This window comes from Felis catus, chromosome C1, assembly GCF_018350175.1.
Source record: "Felis catus isolate Fca126 chromosome C1, F.catus_Fca126_mat1.0, whole genome shotgun sequence".
Classification (NCBI taxonomy): domain Eukaryota; kingdom Metazoa; phylum Chordata; class Mammalia; order Carnivora; family Felidae; genus Felis; species Felis catus.
The window spans coordinates 147193729-147216295 of NC_058375.1; the positions used below are offsets into that span (position 1 = coordinate 147193729).

General features: G+C 37.6%; 1 protein-coding gene across 1 annotated transcript in view; it reads right to left on the reverse strand.

Moving 5' to 3' along the window:
• Positions 1 to 22567, reverse strand: part of ACVR1C (activin A receptor type 1C) — an 83882-nt gene that overhangs the window by 24728 nt on the left and 36587 nt on the right. Inside the window, exon 3 of the mRNA XM_023259333.2 lies at positions 1979 to 2218. Coding sequence (XP_023115101.1) covers positions 1979 to 2218 — 240 coding nt within the window. The remainder of the gene's footprint in view (positions 1 to 1978; positions 2219 to 22567) is intronic.

The following is a 22567-nucleotide window of genomic DNA, read 5'->3' on the forward strand; positions in this document are numbered from 1 at the left end:
ACACCTGGGTGGCTTAGTGGTTAAGTGTCTGACTCTTGATTTCAGCTCGGGTCATGATCTCGTGGTTCGTGAGTTCGAGCTCCACATCGGGCTCTGTGCTAGCAGTGGGGAAGCTACTTGGGATTCTCCCTCTCTCCCTCTCTCTCTGCCCCTCCCCTGCTCGCTCTTGCTCTCTCTAAAATGAATACATTTAAAAAAAAAGATCTTAGAATAATATAGAGACAAGAGCCCAACAGTTAATAAATCCAGATTTAGGTTTAACGATGCACAAAAACACCACAAATCTTAATATTAATTTTTTACTTCATGTCCTGACTCATGATTACTTTCTTAAACTAAATATCCAGTCTCCAGTTATAATATCGCTATTAATTTTATTTGAAAGGGACGTTCTTAGTCATCTTAAATATATTCCAGGAGTAGCTCTAAAATACACATTTCTATTTAACATCTTCAATTGAACTGAAGTTTTTTGGGGGGGATATTAAATAGGAGGTTATTTAATCACTTGAACCTTATAAAGATACTATATAAGGTTTCAAGGAACTGGGTACAAATCAGAGCTCTCTGTGCTCATATTTTGTGCCTAGAATGTCACCAGTGCTCAGGAAATTAGGGAACAGTAGTCCCCAGGATGTAATAGGGAGGACTGAGTACTAATTCTGGACAGTTTTACTTTTAAACGAAGAATGCCAGCTTTCTATGCAAGAATTTAATTTGGATTTTAGTTCTAAAAACTTTGCAGTTTGGAGACTGTTCTTTCCAATATTCCTCCTTTGAAAACATGCTATCTAATTTATGCAGGGATGGCATAAACACTGAGACCCTGCTCAATGAGAGAGCAGGCAGTCTTGCCCTCAGAAGCAACAAACTGTGTGCGCTCTCTGGATGACATAACTAGGCCTCTCTTTTCTGGACTCTGGTGAGCCTAAAGCTGCTTCATGTTAAATACGGATGCTCATACAGATGCTACCGCCACTCTGTCGTCTGCCCTTGTTAATCGTGCCACGCTCCTAAAGGCCATGGGCTGGGGAGTTTCTCAAAGTCCGCTTGGGGGAATCATCCTTAATGATTCTTCCAAAGCAAGAGGGGATCCAGGGCCTTCTGAGGTGACCCACCTCGGCTCACCCTAGTTCACATGTCTGCAGTACCACATGCCCTCAGGATTCCTGGATGTACACATGAGGAAAGGCCAGATTAGAGAGTCTGTTATTACAGAGGAATCTGCTCTGTCACCAGAAACCCAAAATGCCCTCATATGGTTTGTGCTAAGAAAAAGGTTCAGTGAGGCCATAAAATGGCCTCGTATTTTGAATGGCTTCACCAGGGGTTCTGGAGTTCCATTCAAGAGGAATAGAGTTATCATCTCACCTCGGCAACAGCCAGCAGAGGAGTGCTGTGCTGTTCCCTATCATCTCTGTTTCTATGCTTTTAGAACACATTCTTGATTTTGATTTCAGGTCAGCTCTCTGTTCACTTCACACACACATCCCAGGGGATGCTGCGGATTCCGAAGACTTTCATAACCACGAGCAAGGGCACTCTAAGAATACCACTTTGCACAACTAACATCTTTCCCCCAGAACCCAATTCCTTAAGTATGGTAACGTTTGTGCCCATGAAGCATTACTAAGAGAGCCACAATGATTATCACCAACCATAACGGAGGCAGGGGGGAGAAGAGAAATTCTTTCTTGCTTCAAAAAATAAGTTGTGAAGGAATATAAAAGTGAGACTCGGAACACCTAAAGGCAGACAAGGCAACTGAGAAGACTTAACTCTTTCAGCCGTGACGTTTTTTTTTTCTCTTCATCAAATCCTAAAACAGGTTTCTATACCAGAACTTACCAGGTACCACGCTGAGCACTCTAAATGATGCAATTCATAATACTGGGGCCCTTTTCTACAGGTTAGAAATTGTTTTGATTTATTTTTAAATGTGAGTTTTCTTACTGCAAAATGGACAGGGGGCACATACCAGAGCCAGAGCCAGAGGCCGTCACATCGTATATCAGATCTTTTAGAGTTTTTCCAGCATTTACCAGATTGCACTCAGAGAGAGGTTCCTCCACATTCTGTCTCTTTTTCTTCCTGTCTGTGCACTGGCGACCTTGGCACGCCCATATCATCAGCGCCGCTGCCATGGACAGGAGGCAAACTGGCACAGTAATAACAACGGTCAGCTCCATGGGTCCGAGTTTTGGGGCATTTGGAGATGCTTCAGTTAAAAAAGAAAGAACACGACCATAAATCAACCCATTTAAGATACTCTAGAAATTGTAACCAGGATCACCAAAATTTCGCATCATTGATGTGGAGCTACCCAGCACGCCAGAGTTAGGATCGAGATGGGATCCAGATGGGAGCCAGAGTTAGGATCGAGATGGGATCCAGATGGGATCCCAGATGGGATCCAGATGGGAGCCAGAGTTAGGATCGTGGAAAGCACCAGCACACGGGAGCCCTTTTCAATCCTCCAAGGCATTTGCCATTTTTCTACTATCTTCTCCCCATTTCTCAGCAGTCCGTCCTTGGAGCACGTTCATTCACTCATGCCCCAAATAATTACCGAGCTCTTGCCACCATTCCAGGTGCTGGAGATACAGCGGTGCGCGGCAGCCAAATCCTTCCTCTGGAGCTGCTTATGTTCCCACACGCCCACTGAACAGATGGTTGTGCGACAAGAGGCCTTACGCGCTGTGATGAAGCGGAGGGGCACGCGCGTGCCGCGGGGATGCCCCTTGCGGCAGAGTGCTCCTGGAGGCCGCTCTGGGAGGCGACAGGGAGCAACGGCCCGGAGGGTCTCTCCGCGAGCCGGGCGCCAGGCAACGTGAAAGCAAGTGTGCAAGACCCCGAGGTGAGGCCCATTCGGGCTGCTCAGGCACAACCCGTGCCTGGAGGGCAGTGAGCGGGGAGGAAGGCAGAAGAGAGCGAGGCAACCAAGACAAAAGAGCCTGTGCGGTCTGGTAGGCTAAGCGAAGGGCTGTGAATTCTATTCCAAGTAGGAGCTGTCGCAGGACTTGGAGGAGGCGAACTACGGGATCTGAGGTTCATCCTGCGTGGCCGCAGAGGGGCGCAGGAGTAAAAAGCGAAGAGACAGAGGGAGGGGCCCGATGCAGTCATCCAGGCGCGATGGTCTTGGCTGAACCTTCGCTGAAATAGTAGGACTTCCTCCTGGGTTCTGGTTCATCCTCCACCCTTTTGCTGTTGTGTTTCAATTCCTGGGTTGTATCACCACCTGGCACATTATATATGCTTAACCGACTGAGCCACCCAGGCATTATTCAATTCCCTCCAAAGAACGCATGCTTCGTGAGGGAAAGAATTTTGCCTGCTTTGTTCTCAACTCTATCCCCAGTGTTGACAACTGGAGACGACGAATAGATCTTGAAATGGTGGAACCGCTAAAAGTTCTACTAGTTTGTTCTTAGTAAGCAAAGGATAAGGTTTTTAGTTTTAGAAAAATAAACATGATCATGGAAACCAAGCAACATAAAGGGTGTAATCAAATTTGTGACTCTCCTGTTAAAACACAGACAGCCAATTTTTCTAAAGTTCATCTTGCATTTAAGAAATCTTTTTAATTTAGGGAAAATAGTGATACATTAAAAAATCTATGATGACAGATATTTCCTGTATTTTTCAAAGAAATTATTTTGACACCTGAAATGAGCACATAGTTCATTTTCTTTTCATTCACTAAAGACAGCCTCAGCATCAATTTAATTTCATCACTGGGTCCTATCATTAGGGATGTTGGTTTTTGTTTTTAATAAGCCTTGGGAAGTATCTGATGGGATACAGGAATAGAATTCTGGAGTCTTAGGTTCTCAGACATCAAGGAGAAGTGGAAGAATGCAGACTTTGGAGAAAGAGAAGCCAAAGTGAGATGACACTTTCTCCATTTGTGGCTATAGTGCCTTGGGTAAACTGCCCCAGCTGACTAGGCATACCCAGTGAGAGGGTTGGAGAGAATGCATAGAAAGCAACGCACAGCACCTGCACCTTAGAGTCTAAACCAATGACGGTGATAATGGACCTTGTGAATTAAGCCATTCCTCAGAATTCTTTCTTTGCAATCCTAGAGAGCTTATTATATTAAATACACTTACATTTTACTTACAATATGTCAACCAGAATAGGTAAAGACAAATTTAAAATAAATATTATTTCATTCTCAGGGAAAAGGAATCAAATTCCTCAAAAATGTGTTCATGAAAGTTTCATTATAATCATAAAAATATATACATATATATTTTTATCATTGATAAGTAATATATTTAAAACTGTTTAGTGAACTCTGGAAACAAACATAATCCATGCTCTTCTACTTTGCCCCAGGAATTCTGGCAGATCGCCAACTTTCCCTCTCCTAAAGGTTTCAGGGTTCCTCTGAAGTCATTAGAAGTTGTACAGGTGCATATGAGAAGAGGTTGGCCTTGAATGTTCTTATGACAAGGTGCTAAAAGAGTTCTCTGACTTGACTTTGTTTTAGAAACCATTAACTGTTGCACTTGCAACTTCTAAAGCTTGCTAATAGAAAACAGTTTTATTATCCATTTAACTATGGTCTTTCAGTCTACATTTCAAGTTGTATCTATATTTTTAGGTCCTCGCAATGCTATTCTAGGAATTCTAAGAAAGCCACAGAAAGCATTTAATCTCTTGCAACCTACATAAACATCTACTTGAGTATGCTTTTAAAAATAAAAATAAAATTTAAAAAATAACATTCAAAAAATAAAACGCCACTATTAGCTACATTTATCAGGCTATATCTTATTCCGATATATGTTATCAGGAACTATCAATATAAACATTAGAGTTAAAAAGCTTATTGATTGTCTTCCTTTTAGTAAAGCTCTATTAAGCAGAGCTCAGATCATCACTATGGCAACCAATAAAGAGGCGAAAGGTCAGCAACCCTGAAAATAGAATACTCTCTATAAAAGTGTACTGCTCTCGTGAAGGTTAACAGCTCTCAGAGATGTTTATTACAGATGGGCAATGTTTCTACTTTTGTGAACAAATTTACTGATACGAGTTAGTAATAAAAAAAGATTACTCAGCTAGAAAAGGCTAGCAACAACATCCAGAAAGAGCTCCTTAAACACTGAGCAATTTTTAAAGCAAACATTTGTAAAACTATCTTCTAAACCAAATGTTGATTATAATCTCTACAGGAGATAAATGAAGAAGAACTGTAGCCTATACCAAATGAGTCATGGCAAAAGGAAATAGTAGCACAGTTAAGAATACATTTTAATAAGTTACCTTTGATGAGCATATTAGTTTTTCTAGCAGGTTTTATATTCTTGATCATAGGAAACGCTTATTATTCAATAATTTCCCATTTGAGATTGTGCCAACTGAAATGCATTCTCCATGTTATAAGCACCTCCATGGTTTGGGCAGTGCTTCGTTGTTCATTCATGTTATTTCACTCCTTAGAAAATTAAGTAGAATAGAATGGGAATGGGGAAAAGCACTAACCCAGATGGGTGAGAGCCTAGCTCACAAATATCTCCCCTATATAAGCTCTACAATACATTGAACCAAGACAACAGAAGGAAAGGAAGTATTAGCAAGGCAAGGAGAAGAGAACATTGATCCAGATGAGGTAGAAGATTCTGGACATCTAGAGAGAGTCATGTGAAAGGCAGATGAATGTACAACAATAAGATAAGACAAAAGAACAACAACCGAAAAGAAAGATGAACGGATAGATGCAATACTCAAAACGAAAAGAAAAATATGGGCACGATCCTCATGATCCCCATGTTTCCTTCCTTGCTGACCTCTTCTCTGTCCTTATCATAAGTTTAAAACTTACTGATGTTTATGAGACTTCTATGACCTTTGAATTAATTAATTTATATCTCCTTAGTATTTGCTATTAGCAGGAGATGGCTTAGAACTGAGTTATGGACTTGATCAATTGCTTCAAATGGCCCATACTGACCACTGGCACGGAAATCTTGTAGAATGTCTACGTTCTATGTAAAGACTTTTTTTTTTACTGTATTTGAATGACCTTCAAGTGACTAGAAACTAAAACATTATAGTGGAGTGAAGAATAGAAACTCTTTGAGAGTAGAGTGACTGAAGAGATATGCACTGGCTGGACATCTGTTGAAAAACAAAATCAGACAAAGAAAACAGAGGTCTCCATCGAACCAAAGTGAATTTTTTGTGAAATTTATAAGGTTAGTGCTCCATTCCCAGAAGCTGCTGTGGCAAGTAGCATACAGAATTTAAAGAAGATCCAAAAAACCCCTGAAGAAATCCCAGACTAATATTAGAACCACTCCTATTCCTTTTATTAAGGGTTTTTCCCCAACTGAAAAGATACCACCCTGCAAGGCTGTATCCATGAATGTATAAATATCAAGTCTTCAACTGCCTCCCCACCTATTCCCCACAAAAGGGGAAGCATTTCTTCCTCCTGCTTGTAGCCTGTTCTCAGGTAGTAAGCCAACCCAAAAAGACAATGTTCCTTGAGATGCTTTCTGATAGGTCCATTTCTGTCCTGGCACATGGAAGAAATGCCACCATGGTCAACTGAATGATGTGGTCCATCCACCTACCCCATAAACCCTCTATGACACAGGCCTGTGGCATCAGTGAAAAGGCTTTGTTTAGTTTAGTGTAGTTCACAGGCTTCTGGGGCAAAATGTGGAAGTAATGTCTGCAGCTAAACCAAGAGAGAACACATTGCCTCTAAGATGTTCAAAGCTACCTTTTTAACTAGCCCAACAGGAATCATTTCTTTTTCAAAAAACAGAGTTACATGCTAAGCATCGAAAAATTTCCCAAATCTTCATGATGAACCTCCTTTAACCTGCCATTTCAAAACATCATTAAATGTGGATACCATCATTTCAAACATTTGCTTGACAGTAATGAAAATGCATTTTGAATTCGTTTCTTGCTGCTCTCCTAAAAGACTGGATCCAAAGGGATTGCTTTGTATAACTTTGCACTGAGAATGACTCTTGAGAAAAGATCCCAGAAAGTGGGGCACAGTCCACATCCTGATGGAATTTAAACCCTACTAAGGAATACATGATCCATCTGGGGAACAATTCTAAAGCAATTTTGAAAATAAAAAAATATGAAGAAAACTATATAGGAGCAAGGGAAATGGGAGGTAAGAAAAGATCATCATGAAGAATTCTATTCATGATAAATCAGTCTAATATAAAACAGCATGGAACTGCACTTACATGTGGAAAGTCTACACATGTGAAATAGAATGGGTCTCAGTTGCTAAGTCAAAAATACTGGGTGTATCTGTCTAACACTCCTGTGTTAATTCTGTACTCACTAATTGCAGGAAGCCCTCCACTACCTAGAGCTTGTCCTAGCCTACTATTCTTTACAGTGACCCTTACAAATGTCACCAGGAATAATTCAGGCAGAAGTTTATTCAATTGGATCTCTCCAACATACTCCACTATAGGGAACAGCAAATGGTCACCCTTCTCCACAGAGCAAGAATAATCATGTCAAACAGGTTGTTTCTGATCAACATGAACCTCAAGTACTGAACGAGGGCAGATTTTGTAATCTAGAAATCCAACTGAACAATGAGAAATAGCCTGAAAATCATTTCTGCCTTTTAACAATCAGATGGGCTATTGATGGGCCCTCCATTGTTTAGTGCTCAGTCTAAAAATGGCTACCTGCATACACCGTCTTGTCGGTCTTCTGGAATGATTTCATGATTTTATAGCATGCAGGTTGCACCACACATAAAAATATTTCCTGACAGTTCTTATGTTCCTGGGCTTATGGGAGTATGTGAGGGACACTGGGTATCTTCAAATCTTCTTTTGTCCACTTTTGTCTCAATTTAAGAAAAATAATGTTTTTATATTTTAAGGAATGAGGAATGTGAGATTGAAGAATATAATCTTTGGCACAGGGAACTTAGAACTTTAACTTAGGCAAAGATGAGATTAATAAAATGTAGAAAGGAGAATTTAAATCAGCTCCACAGTTTTTCTTAATTTCCCCACATGCACCTAAAAATTAGTTTATTCATATGTCATCAAAACACATATTCTCAAATGATACATATTTGTAAAGAAATTAGTTGGTAACTACTCAAGGAATATTTCAGGTTGTTTTTTTCTTAAGCCAACCCTTTACTCGGGAAAAATGAAAGATCCTTGAAAGTAGCACCCATATCTCCTACCAGTTTCCCCAGCTCATAGCAAAGCCTTGTTCATAGAAGGCATTTGAAAATACTGACCGTGAGGGAGAAGTTACACTTCTCTGTCCTAGAGTTCATGCTAGTATAAATTCTCCCACAGCAAACACATTCACAGAAAGCAGTTTGTTCACGTGGAAAAGACTGATGTGAGATAATCCTATTTTAACCGAACCCAATGTCCTGTACATGATAATCACACAAAAAGTATTTCAGTAAACAGGTAATAGTACTTACTTAGCATTACTAAGAGAGTAGGGGCTTACATAGTGTGAAATCCTCAATTTAGAACTGGTTATAAATTTTACTTCCAATTTCCCATTACATCCCTATGAACAAAATTTCATAATCGAAATCAGTGTACTTGTTTCCCGAGATAGGAAATGCTTCCTATGTTAAACTTTAAGAGCACTTCTTTGTATGCTTATATTTCATAGCACTTTCCGAAATATAAAAATCAGAGCACCTTTCAGTTTATGGAGGGGAAAAATACCCTGTCTGGCACACCTGTCAGGTGCGCACCGAATCCTCAGAGAATGAGCTATAAATGGATTTGTTCATGTGATGGCAGAACAATTCCACAAGGGGTCCCATGAGTATTTCTCAGCATGGAGATGTCACCTTACACGGACTACTACGGCAATGGATTCGTTTAAAATAGAAAGCCATGATAAAATTGGAAAACAACAATGAATTTTTAAAAGGACTGTAAATAACAAGACTTTAAAATCCCCAAAGAATAATAATATCTGAGCCTGCAATTTTTATAATTATAGCATCCTTTGAAATTATTAATTTTTGATAAATCTAATTCTAATGTTTTGGCAGTTTATCTTCCTTCAGATGTAACCCTTTAGTTTGGTTTAAATGAAAGTCCAATTTAGACATGTACCTAATCAATAAGCATTGTTTACCTGCTCTGACTGATATAAATAATCAATTTTCCTTTTCTCTTTACACAACCGAGAACAGAACAGGAAGATGAAAATTGTATGGGGGTTAATAAAGCACCCAATATTTTAATGTTGTGTGTGTCTTTTCTTTATTGAAGCCAATTATTTGTAAAGCAAAAAATATAATAGTATTATTAAAATAGTATGTGAAATCTGAAAGGAAATTATTACTACATTTAGCCTTTCAAGCACTGTGAGTTTTAGTAGCAGAATGGGAACAAAGATACCTGGAACTTGAATGTTTTTGATGAATAGTCTATTTCCATATGAAAGGTGGTAATTAGTGTAAGCAAGAACTAAATAGCAATTCCTATCAAAATTAACCCAGTAAATAACCAGTTTCTCTTGCCCAGGTTTCCTAAACTTATCCTAGATGAATTTTCATGGAAAATTTTAGAGTGTTCTTGATGCTGTGTGACATCACAGATATTTCTCTGAGCATGACTCTGATGTCACCTAGGGTCAGAAGAAATCATTTGTTACAAACTGAAATGCATACATTTTAATAAGGGAGAAAAGTAAGATACAAAATTGTCGAATAACTCAACTATGCTAAAGTAGAAATATATTAAACTATTGATAATGTAAACTTTAGGCCAGTGGGTATAAGCTCACTACATATTGAATGCGTGAATGAATGAATGAATGAATGAATGAAAAAACAGGGAAAGCCCATGTCCACTAAGGAAGAATGACTTGCTTCTCAGTTTTAACCAACTGATAAATGAGGAAAACCTCAAGAAAGCCATAACTGACTTTTCAAGGACAAGCCAGATATCTAGAACTTTTATATTAAGATTCTTAATTTTTAACAATGTTAAGAAATATGTTTCTTTCCTTTTCCAGAAACTGTAGGTCAATCAAAACCTGTCTGTTGACTGGATACAACCCATATGCAGGTAGAACTCTGGATGACTTGTTTTGTTGTTTCTATATTCATTAGAATTGGGTTTCATTACAAATAACAGAGGAAACCAGACAAGTTTCCTTTTCTTTTTCATGTAAAAGAAACTTGAAGATGTTGAAGATGTCCAATGTTAGTAGGGTGACACCATGAAGTTTTCAGTCAGGCCCTTGTCAGTTCCCTTGTTGCCACCCCTGTGGTGCAGCCATCACCCTCATGGTCCAAGGCAGCCACTAAAACTCTAACCTTTACATCCAGGCAGTGTGATCGATGGTGGCATAATAACGTGCCAGTTCTGTTTCAACAGGTCTTCTCAGAAGTTCTTCTAAACACTGCCACTCATCTCATTTGCCAGAACCTAATCATATGGCCACACTTCTCTGTAAGAGCAGTGGAAAATATTGTCTGTTAGGAGGACAGCTATATAATCTGCTGGAAGTCTAGGTCCTGCTTCTAAATGGGTATTGGGGGAATCTAGATGTCTTTGAAACACTTATCTATAGACACAGTAACCTTTGATCTATTGGAGTTTTTGGTTAGAAAGAGAACATATGTGCAAAACAAAAACCAAGGCAGACAGTACTGTACAAGAGTTACTAAGGAAAGAGCTACATCATGTCTTCAGGTGCTCAATACTCCAAAACCAACTCAGATGTTAGTAGAATGTGCAACCTCCCATTAACTTGCCTATATGCAAACATTACTTGGAAACTTGATGTTTGTTGTGAAATATAATGAATAAACAGAAAAGTCCATACATTATCTAGGTTGAGTATAAAAAGAATTATAAACTCCCACACATCACGTCCCTCCTCATCTCCCCGCCTTTTCTTCCACTCTGAGATACCCCCACATGATCACAACCTTTTTCCTTCCCCAAGGGTAACCCTTACCTTGATTTGCAAAATAATGATTTCCTTGCCCTTGTACTATGGTTCCCAGATCCCTTTTCTTACATGGCTCCAGGCTAATATTGGCATATTTGTATACATGTTCATGAATCAGAATGGCTTGAAATTTTCCTTTCTTATACTGGCTTTGTTGGGTTTGATATCAAGGTTATGAATAAAATGAGTGAAGGAGTGTCTCCTCTTTGTCTACATTTTGGAAGAGTTTGTGTGAGAGTTCTCTGTTCCTGGAAGTGTATCAAAATTTTCTAGTAGAGCCTCTTTTCTAGTAGCACTTTGAAATTTTATTTCTGGGAATATTTTTTACTACTTTTTAAAAACTTCTGATTCAATTTCTTTACTGTCATAAGACTATTCAGGTTTGGTATATTATAATTTTCTAAAAATTAGGTTGTTCGTAAACCATCTTGTTTCAACTCTATATAGTCTCACTAATTATTTTATTTAATTGTTTTATCACTTACCAAGACTGTGGCATATTAAAACCTCCCTCTGAGATTGTGGACATCTCTATTTCTCCTTATAGATCTCTAAGTATTTTCTTTATTTTTGAGTCCCATTGTTAAGTACATAGAAATTTAAATTCATTAAGAATCCCTGGTAAGTTGAAACTTTGGTCACTATAAAGTTACTTCTTAACTCTAGTAATTTTTTTTTTGCATTAAAGTTAATTTTGTCTGGCATTAATATAAATAAACCAATATTTTTGTTTGTTTAATATATGTATGGTATACGTTTTCTATCAAAACAATTTCACATTTCTGTAAATTTTCATTTATCAAGACATTTTTAAAACAACATTTAATTGGATCTGTTTTCTCCAACTTAGTATCCTTTGTTTAGTCTATTTACATTAAATTAATTATATTTAATTATTACTAACATTTGGATACTTTCTTATTGTCACATCTGTTGTGTGCTTCTTTCTCTCGCTTTTTTTTTTTTACTACTTTTGGATAATTTTTATTGTTCTGTTTCCCATTGTAGATTAGAAGGTACATAGTCACATTCTACTCTTTCAGAAATAATTTAGCAATTACAACAGGGATATTTCAAAGCATAAAGATTAACAATATATTTACCTTTCTCCTAGACAAAAACAAGGCCCTTGGAAAATTTTAATTCCATTTAACCTTCTTGACATACATAGTATATAAAAAATAGTATTCTATGTTGAATTACCATTTTATCTTATTTTTTTTAAACCTCAAAAGACACCATTGCTGTTGTAGATTAATGTTGTTTAGAATCAGTGACATATTTATCACTTTCTTTGCCTTTCATTCCTCCCTGCATGTCAGAACTTTGGTATAGTTTCTTTATGCCTGAAGTACACCCTTAGAGTTTCCTTTATCAAAGAGTTTGATAATGTTAAACTCACCTATTTGTGTTACTTTGAAAATGTCTTTTGCTAAACCTCATTCTTTAAAGATAGTTTTTCTAGGTAGTATTCTGGGTTACCAATTCTTTTCTTTTAGAATATTGAAGATAAAATTCCACTTTTCTCTTTTTACTTTTTGCTTGAAAAGACAATGCCAGTTCTTCTGAACTCCTTTGAATTTCATTTACCTTTTTGTCTGTCAACTGGTAGGATTTCACTTTGTCTTTGGTGTTCTGTAGTTTTACTAAGCTATGTCAAGGTTTAGGTATCTTTTTATTCCTCCTCTTGATAGTCACTGAATTTCTTAGATTTGTAGATTGGTGTTCATCAATTCTGGAAAATTCTGAGCTGTTACTTCTGCAGAGACTGCTTTTGCCCAAACCTTTATCTCCTCTCCTATGGACCACGATAGAAAGCCACATGTGAAATCTTCTTATGTGTTCCTCTCTTTGTCATCCTCTTCTCCATATTTTCCATTATGTATTCTCTGTATAACTGCATACAAAATAACTTCTTCTGACCAGTATTTCAGATCCCTAATTCTCTCCATAGCTCTTTATATTCTATCTAATTGTTGTTAAACTTATCCATTAAGTTTTCAATTTTTATTATATTTTTAATTTAAAAAGTTTTATTTTGTTCTTGTTCAAATCTAGTAGGTCACTTTTTTATAATCCTCTATACTCTAAAAATATTTCCAAATTCGCCTTATGTTTTTTTTTAAACTTAGAAGAATATTTGATCTATATTTATTTTCTGAGAATTCCAATATATGAAACCTTTGTGATCTTTCTGCTGTGTGTTCTCTTCTGCTGGCTCATGCATGCTGCCTTGCATACCTGTATGCTTGGGGTGCTTATTCTTCACAAGGTACTGCTCATGTACTTGCAAAAGGGTCTGTTTTGTCTGGTTGAGACCTAACATTAAAGTCCCTTCCTCTAGAGAGCTGGTACTTTTTTCTAGACACTTTGGTGCACCAATGGTCTGGGACTAGCTTAAAGAAAGTTCTTCCTCTGAAGAGTTCCTGTACCACTCATGCAATGGGAACTTGGGCCTAAAATCCATGTGATGTCCAGGCTATGATCACAGCTTCACCAGAACAGGTTTTTTATTTGTCTTTTATTTTTCCTGCTCTGCTTAGTTAAAAGCCCAAACCTCCTCCCTGGGGTTAGAAGGAGATGGGTTTATATCTGGTTTAAACTTGCAGTAAGGAAAGAGACCTTCGATATCTCTGCTCAACATGGTGGCTTCTATTAGATGATTCAGTTTGAGCAAATCACGTTTCTTGACCTTTGCTATCCTTCAAGCTTGAGATCCCTGGTAACAAAACCTTTCAACAAAAATTTTAACAAAGGCTTAACGAAACCTGATAACATTTTCCTTATTAGAAAAAGCATACACACATGAGGAAAAAAGTATCAGAAAGTTATATAATAATGTTTTAAACAATAAGGTTGTTTGCCAATTCCCATAAGAATAAATCTGGAAATAGGCTGGTGACATTGTTGAGTCTCTTTGTTAATGAATCATAGAATCAATCTACTTCCAGATTTCCTACCATGTTGAGTTAGTGAACTCCCTTATTAAGACATTATTATCTAAGTTTCTGATACTTTTAGTTGAAAACAGCTTGACTGATACATCACTCTTACAACTTATGCAAATCTAGTGGGCGGGAAAAAATGGTTGTTTTAATTGGCATCTCTCCAGCTATTAGTGATGTTGAACATCTTTTTGATACTTGACCATTTAGAATATTCTCTTCTGTAAAATCTGTTTGTGTCTCTTACCCATTTTTCCCTTTAGTGCTCTCTCTCCTTCTCTCTTTCCACTCTCTTGCCATGCACACGCACACACGCATGCACACGCACATGAGCTCTTTAACTTCCCACAGTTCCTACCTTTTCCCAGTCACACATGTGGCAAATATTTCTATCCCATATTTAACTTATCTTCAGTTTTATTTATGTTATCTTTCATTACTCATTTTTATTTTAGTTTGCATGCAGTTATATCTCTTTTCCTTTTATAACAGTTGGATTTCCTGTCTTATTTAAAAACAGCTTCCATACTATAAAGTCATAAAAATCTTTTTTTCTAAATTTTCCTCTGACATTTAAATTGTTTTATATTTCACAATTAGATATTTAATCAAGCTGTAATTTATTTTTGTATATGGTATGACACTGTGGTACAGCCCTGTTTTCTTCCAGATGGATAGATAATTATGCCAGCATCATTTCAAAAATAAACTATCCTGGAATTTCCATTTCTGCCAAGTTACACTTTAGATGTCCACAGAAGCCCTTCTTGGTACAGCACACAAAAATGCTGAATAAAATATAAATGAAAAACTTTTTTTCTATTACGTGATTAAGCTGGTGAGAAAAGAAATGAATTGCTCAGAGCCACAAATAAAGTGAAAATCCAAAGAGGCGCTTGAGCACTTGGGCTGCTATTTACCCTGGAAGCATCTGCCAGCTCCTGGTGGTTACATGCTTAGTTTACCAGATTGTAGCACAAGATCAGGAGATAAAACTTGGTTCCTGAGAGGGAAGGGCCAGATCAGAGACCCTCATATAAATCAGGCAACTATGAATGGCATTAAATTGAAAATAAAACAGTGTTCTGCAGACAAAGACAGGGTGTACGCTCCGCTATGTGTGTGTCTCAACCTTGACTTTGGTATAGCAAAAAAGAAAAAATGTATCTTCGAGTGTTTCTTACCCCAAGTGTGTACCATAGGCAGGCTTGGAACCTTAATTCATATTACATGTTGGCCAAAATAAACCTAATCAAAACATTGAATGGGTTTTGGTTGGTAACACCCCCAGATACCTAGTGGAAGCCAATGTAAATCTTCTCTGGAGGAACATATTTTATTATATATATATATATATATATATATATATATATATATATATAATTTATTGTCAAATTGGTTTCCATACAACACCCAGTGCTCATCCTGGAGGAACATATTTTAAATACAGGCTCCAAAAATTTCCTCCACATAAGGTTCCCCAAAACCTGAGCTCACATTCAAAAATCACAAAACACATGAGGAAAGTAGCCATCAAAATATGAGTCAGCAAAATAAAATCATAGCACATTCAAACTCGCAGAAACTGTAGATATTAAAATTATCAGATGCAAACATTAGGAAATAACAGGGAAAAGATTTCAAGAGGCATAGAGAAGAGATACAGAAGGCCCAGCTCACACAGACTCGGGGAAGGAATTGTGAAAAGTGAGGAGAACTTATTAGAAGGCTCCCAGATCAAACCCATCGTACATACACCCATCGTACATACGTATCCAATGTGAATGGAACTTTTTCATCTACTATTGTTTGTGTGCCATACCTGGATCCCCCAGCGCCCCCTCCCCCCCACCAAGGGCACACCAATTTGTGTCAACAAGTCTTTTATTTTTGAAATAGAAATATTCTTGAAGAGTTAAGAATTTACTCTTTACTTTTTTAAAGATGTTTATTTTTTGAGAGAGAGAACACATGTACATGCATGGGGGAGGGGTAGGAGAGGTAGAGAAAGAGAATTCCAAGCAGGCTCAGAGCTGTCATCACAGAGCCCAACATAGGGCTGGTGATGAATGGTGAGATCATGACCTGAGCCAAAATCAAGAGTGGGATGCTTAACCAACTGAGCCAGTTACCCCGTATCATTTACTTTCAAAGGTAAATTTTTCCCACTCAGTGGCTTCTCTCCTAAATTCAGAGGAAGCTGAGAGTGGGCAATCTGCAGGAGTTATGAGGCAAGAAGTTTCCTGAAGCCTGGGAGTACTAAGTTAAAGTCAGAGCTGGAGTCTGGAGTCAGAACAAGAAAAGTAGCATCCAGAAAGGAAAGAGGATATTTATGGAACTGAAGGTAGCTATTCTTATCTGGTCTAAAAATAAACAAGAAGAATACATTAGACAGGGTACATTACATAAAGTATATGTTTCTCTTGTTTAACTGATTTGCACAATCTATATTTAATTTTTAAATATTCAGTACTACACTTGTTTTGTAAAAATAATGACATATTTGCTGTTAGTAGAAATGTACTCAAAGTACTAGTCAAATAAATGGCTGTTTTTGGAAATGGATGTTGCCTTTCAAGTTTTACATAGGGAACAAAAAGCCTCTAAATATTTGTGATAATACTTGAACTTGGAAGGTCACTCCAGTGACATCAAAGATACCAGCTTCAATAAGCTTCAGGGAAGGGAAGCAAGTTTTCTAATATTATATCTCCATCAAACTATAAAACTGTTTCTATAAAAAAAAAAGTATGATTAACTCCTAAAAATTAAACCCATGTGCAGTGTCACAGGAGAAAGTATGTTTTTTAAGGGCAAATGATTGAATTTAATGTGATCTAAGTCCATCTTGCTTGCAATGATCTAAATTAATTCTACTTAAATCTAATACAACTTAGTATAAAAAATGAATGGGTAAAAGATTTTTAAAGGCCATTTAGAAAAAAAAATTAAAAAAATGTTTTTAATGTTTATTTATTTTTGAGAGAGAGAGACACAGAGCATGAACGGGGGAGGGTCAGAGAGAGGGAGACACAGAATCTGAAAACAGGCTCCAGGCTCTGAGCTGTCAGCACAGAGCCCGACGCGGGGCTCGAACTCACGGACCGCGAGATCATGACCTGAGCCGAAGTCAGACACTTAACCGACTGAGCCACCAAGGCGCCCCAGAAGGAAAACATTTGAGATTAAAACAGTGACTAGATTCTTAATAGATTTTTGTACTAGTAAATTAAAATAATAAGTGTCCCTGCTCCATTTTAAATTACCACATTTTCAAATACCAACTAAAGTGGTGTTTTTTGAACTGTGAACAACCTATTAGTAGGGTCTGACCAGCGTTTTTACTTGAGGAAAATGCATAGGGTACCTCACAGGAAGGGTAAGAATGTTTTGTAAAAGTCTTGTTTCAGTAGAGTTTGCATGCAGGTTGGGGGAAATTGTATAAAATGTATTTCTTTCTGTGTGTCTCAGTGGAAACATATATAAAAGCCACTAGTCTGGGTGCCTGGGTGGCTCAATCTGTTAAGCATCTGACTCTTGATCTTGGCTCAAGTCACGACCTCAAGGTTCCTGAGTTCTAGCCCTACACTGGGCTCTGCCCTGTCAGTGCAGAGCCTGATTGGGATTCTCTCTCCCTCTCTCCCTGCCCCTCCCCCTCTCGCCTGAATTCTCTCTCTCTCTCTCTGTCTCTCTCTGTCTCTCTCTCTCTCTCAAAAATAAAATAAATAAACTTGGGGCACCTGGATGGCTCAGTCAGTTAAGCATCCAACTTCAGCTCAGGTCATGATCTCACAGTATGTGGGTTCCAGCCCCATGTCTGGCTCTGTGCTGACTGCTTGCTCAGAGCCTGGAGCCTGCTTCGGATTCTGTGTCTCCCTCTCTCCCTGTCCCTCCACCACACATACCTTGTCTCTCTCTGTCTCAAAAATAAATAAACATTAAAAAAATAAATAAAAATAAAATAAATAAACTTTAAAAAAAGGCCACTAGTCTAAGGTTTTAGGAATTAGAGCCAAACACTTTAAAAGGATTTTCAGGAGGGAAAGAGCGAGCGCCTATAGTTCTCCAATTGCTGAGTTACAATCGCACAAGCAGAGGGAGGAAGGGAGAGAGAAAAAGTCCAGGTCTGTGTTCAAGGCAGGAATTTTATCACAAAGAAACAAAGCAAGAGGCCAATTGTTACAGGACTTAAGCACAGAAGAGCATCAACTGAAATATCACAAACCTTGGTTACTACACCTACATCGAGTCACTACCCAGAAACGGCCCCATAGTCTGGAGTGCTGGGTGAAAGAACCAAAGAGCCAAGGATCCACTTGACTTTCAGAGGAACCAAAAAGGGAAGTCCCGATTTTCCTGTATCTCTTCTGGTCACCTCCGTACGTTTCCTTCCCCATTCTGCCCGTTAATGTGATGTAGAGCACTAACACCGTAGAAATGTCACACTGCTTATTTTTCAGAGTGCTTTTATACATTTCATGTATACGTAACCAGATTTGAAATGGACAAATCCCTACTAGCCAGAGCAGGGGATGTGAATCACGCTCACTGATGACACGAGAACAGTGGCGTTGTTGGCACGGCCTGTGTTCAGTGCTCAGCCTGGAAGTCCCTTTCCAAACAGCTGCTGCTCCAAATACAGCTAATAACCGTTTGGTGCTGCCTCACAGACAGAACGACCCGACCCAAGATGACTGCGTATACAATCCTATTCAATTTAATGTCAATTTACCATACAATGTCGCTAAAAGAAAAAAGTTCTTAGTTTAAGAAATTTGAATTGAGTAAATGTCACAGAGCATTTTTGTAGACATATTAATTACTGGCAAGACAACACGTATATTCCCTGTTATAAGTTAAATTTGGAAATCAATGAATGTAGTCCATCACATCAATAGACTAAAGAAGAAATCTCAAGAAATCTCAAGAAATTCAAGAAAATACTTGAAAAAAATTAATATTCATTTAGGATTAAAAAGACCTCCCCCAAACTACGAATTAAAGCAAATTTCATCAGTTCATAACAGGAATCTCAAAAACCTACAGTTAAAATCATACTTAATGGTAAAAGAGAGAGTGGTAATGAGTAATACTCAATACTCATTACTCATACCTAATGGTAAAAGAACATTCACTCCTAGGACCAAGAAAAAGACAAGGATCTTCACTCTTAGCACTCCTATTCGTCAACGTATCAGCGGTCCTAGCCAGTGCAAAAAAGCAAGAAAAAGAAATAAAATGCAAACAGATCAGAATGGAAGATGCAAAATTGTCTGTATTCACAGATAAGATGATTGCGTATGTAGAAAATGCCAAATAATTTTTTTTTAAATTTTTTTTCAACATTTATTTATTTTTTTGGGGACAGAAAGAGACAGAGCATGAACGGGGGAGGGGCAGAGAGAGAGGGAGACACAGAATCGGAAACAGGCTCCAGGCTCTGAGCCATCAGCCCAGAGCCCGACACGGGGCTCGAACTCCCGGACCGCGAGATCGTGACCTGGCTGAAGTCGGACGCTTAACCGACTGCGCCACCCAGGCGCCCCCCAAATAATTTTTTAAAGAGCTACTAGAACTAAAATAATGTGCTTTGGCAAGCTTGTTGGAAATAAGGTCAATATACAAAATTAATTTCATTTTCATATACTAACAATTAACATCGAGATATTAAAAATAGCATCCAAAAACATGTGCTACTTAGCGATAAATTCAAGAAAATACACACGAGACCTGTTTCTTGACAAGCACAAGACACTGCTAAGAGTAACTGAAGAAAAACTCAATAAATGAGGAAACATGCTATGTTCATGGATCAAAGGATTTAATATTGTTAACATGACTGTTTTCTTCAAATAATCTATATATTCAACTCAATCTAATAAAAATCTCAGCATGTGCTTTTGTAAGAATTGTCAAATCAATTCTAAAATGGAAATGCAAATGCAAAGGATTCAGAAGATCCAAATCAATTTTAAAAAAGAACAAATTTGGAGCGGTCACACGACTTGATTTTAATACTTACTACAAAGCTACACTAATAAAGGAAGTTTAATAGCAATATAAAGAGAGACATCCATAACCCTCGAACAGAATAAAGAGGCCCGAAATATACCCACATATATATGGCCAATTTATGTTCAAAGTGCCAAAGTAATTGAAAGGATAGATTTTTCAACAAATGATCCTGGAAAAACTTCATCTCTATATAAAAAAATAAATTTCACCTAAACCTCACAGAGTAAGAAAAATTAAGTTTAAACTGATGCAGGCCTAAATGATGCTGAAATGTTAAAATTTCTGGAAGAAATTATGTTTCTGGAAGAAACATAAAAGAAAATATTTATGAACTTTGCACAAAGACTTCCTCAATTAGGACGTGAAACATATGAAACATAAAAATAAAAATATATAATCCATCAGTTTGTAATCTACTCTGCAAAAGACACATTCAAGAAAACAAAATGGCAATCCACAGAATGGGAGAAAATAGTCAGAATACACATATCTGATAAAGGACTGGTTTCCATATATATAATGAAGCATTACTTTCAACCATAGGAAGGTAACCCAATGTTTTTAATGTGCGAAAGATTCGACATTTATAAAGGCAGATATGCAACTGTCCAATATGCACATAAAAATAATTGAACACCATTACCCGTCAGGGAAATGCAAATTAAAACTTCAATGAAATACTACTACACAATCACTTGAATAGCTAAAATTAAAAAGAAACTGATTGTAACACGTGATTGTAAAAGTATGGACCAAATGGAACTATCATCATACATTTCTGCTGGGGATGCAAAACTGTACAATTTCAAAACTACTTGGGAGATAATATTTGTAAAATGAATAGATACTCATCATATGATCCTATAATTCTGCTCTTAGATATTTTCTCACAAGAAAAAAAAAACATATCCAAAAACTTGTACATTAACGTTCACAGCACCTTTATCAACAATCCCCACATGGAAACCAGCTGAACACTCATCAGTAGGCGAACAGGTAAAACAGCCATAGGAGATCCATAGAACAGGATATCACCCCACAGTAAAAAAGGAACAAGCTACTAATACATCCAACAACATGAATACATCTCAAAAACATTCTGAGTGAAAGAAGCCAAATGCAAAACAATATCTTCCCATAAGGACTCCTTTTTTTGCAAAACTCTGGGAAAAAACAAATCTAGTCTACACTCACAGAAAAGAGATCAGTCGTCTAGCCCTAGTCAAAATGAGGATTGACTGAGAACATTTTGAGGCGATGGAAATGTGATAGTGATTACATGGGGTATGTGTGTGTCAAAGCTTATCAAACCATACAATCAAATTGTGTGCATTTCATTATATCCCAACTGTACCTCAATAACATTGAGTTTTGAAACAGATTGGTTCCTACCTGGCCTTGAGGGTGGAACATAAGCTTCTCGGTAGTTAGGCAGAGTTTATAGTTGGGCTGGAAAGGACCTACATTCTAGCTGCACTAAGTATCTTTAATTTGCCCAACTGCATATGAACCAGGTTATCCTCGAAGACCATTTGTTGCTGTCAAAATACTATCTTGTGCCCATTTGACTGGCAGAACCTGGTCTTGTGGGTAATTCAATATTGGGAAGACACATCAAAGATGCCATGGCCACAGGCTAATGCGGAGACCTACCTCCCCCTCCTTAATCTTTTGGATCTTGGTCATGGGAAGACAGCATAAGGTAGAGGGAGCCTTCACTTCACTTCAGCGTGTCTTGGGCCCACAGATAACCATGGGAGAAAGTCTAAGGGAAGAAAAGTACCCAGCATAGATGCCAGATCACCACCAAATCAAGGATGTCTATGGAACCTGAGACAGAGAGAATAAATGTGGTCTAAAAAATCAAGACTGCAAGTAGCCTTGGGGATGAAATATGCCAAGTATGGCTTCTTCTGCAGTATATAGGATAAAGCTCTAGAACAGTGTTTCCCAAAGAGTGCGACAAATACCAGTGGTGGCACATGTCCCTCAGAAATGATTCTAAGGGTTCTTGAACCGACTTGGAGTGGTCAGCAAACACGATTTAAATAACATTGAATCACATGATATTTTCTCTCTAGTTCTCTCAGTGTTTCTGTATTATCAAAAAGCCTCATTTGGGGCCAGTATGTCTATAACATCACATTCTTCTCTCTTTTAAACAAAAAGAAATACAAAATACCTAACTGAAATACAGTAGCTGTTTTTTTGTTTATGTACATAGTTATCTTTTGCTTACACTAAGTAAACTGGCTTCTCATTTGTGGTAGTGATGCCAAGTTTCCACATCAAATAAATGTCCTTCAGTAAAAAAGGGGGACAGTGAATTTATACAAAAAAAAAACGGGTTAAAAATACTACAGTAGAATATCGATATAGTGATACAGGAACACCTGAGGCTGCATAACAGTACCTTAACATGTTGCTTTGTAAGGAAGACTATATACCTGCGTGTAGATATAAACACATCAGTAAGCACTGAATTATTACCAAATTGATAAATATGAAAGAAAATCCACTAGAGAACATTTTCGTGTCATAAACTGGCTTGTGGTTTTAGTGACTTGCCCCTTAATATCCTCCAAAGTTGCAGATTCCACATTGCTGATAAAAGACGAGATTCAGATTTTCTGTGTCTTGTAAATTAG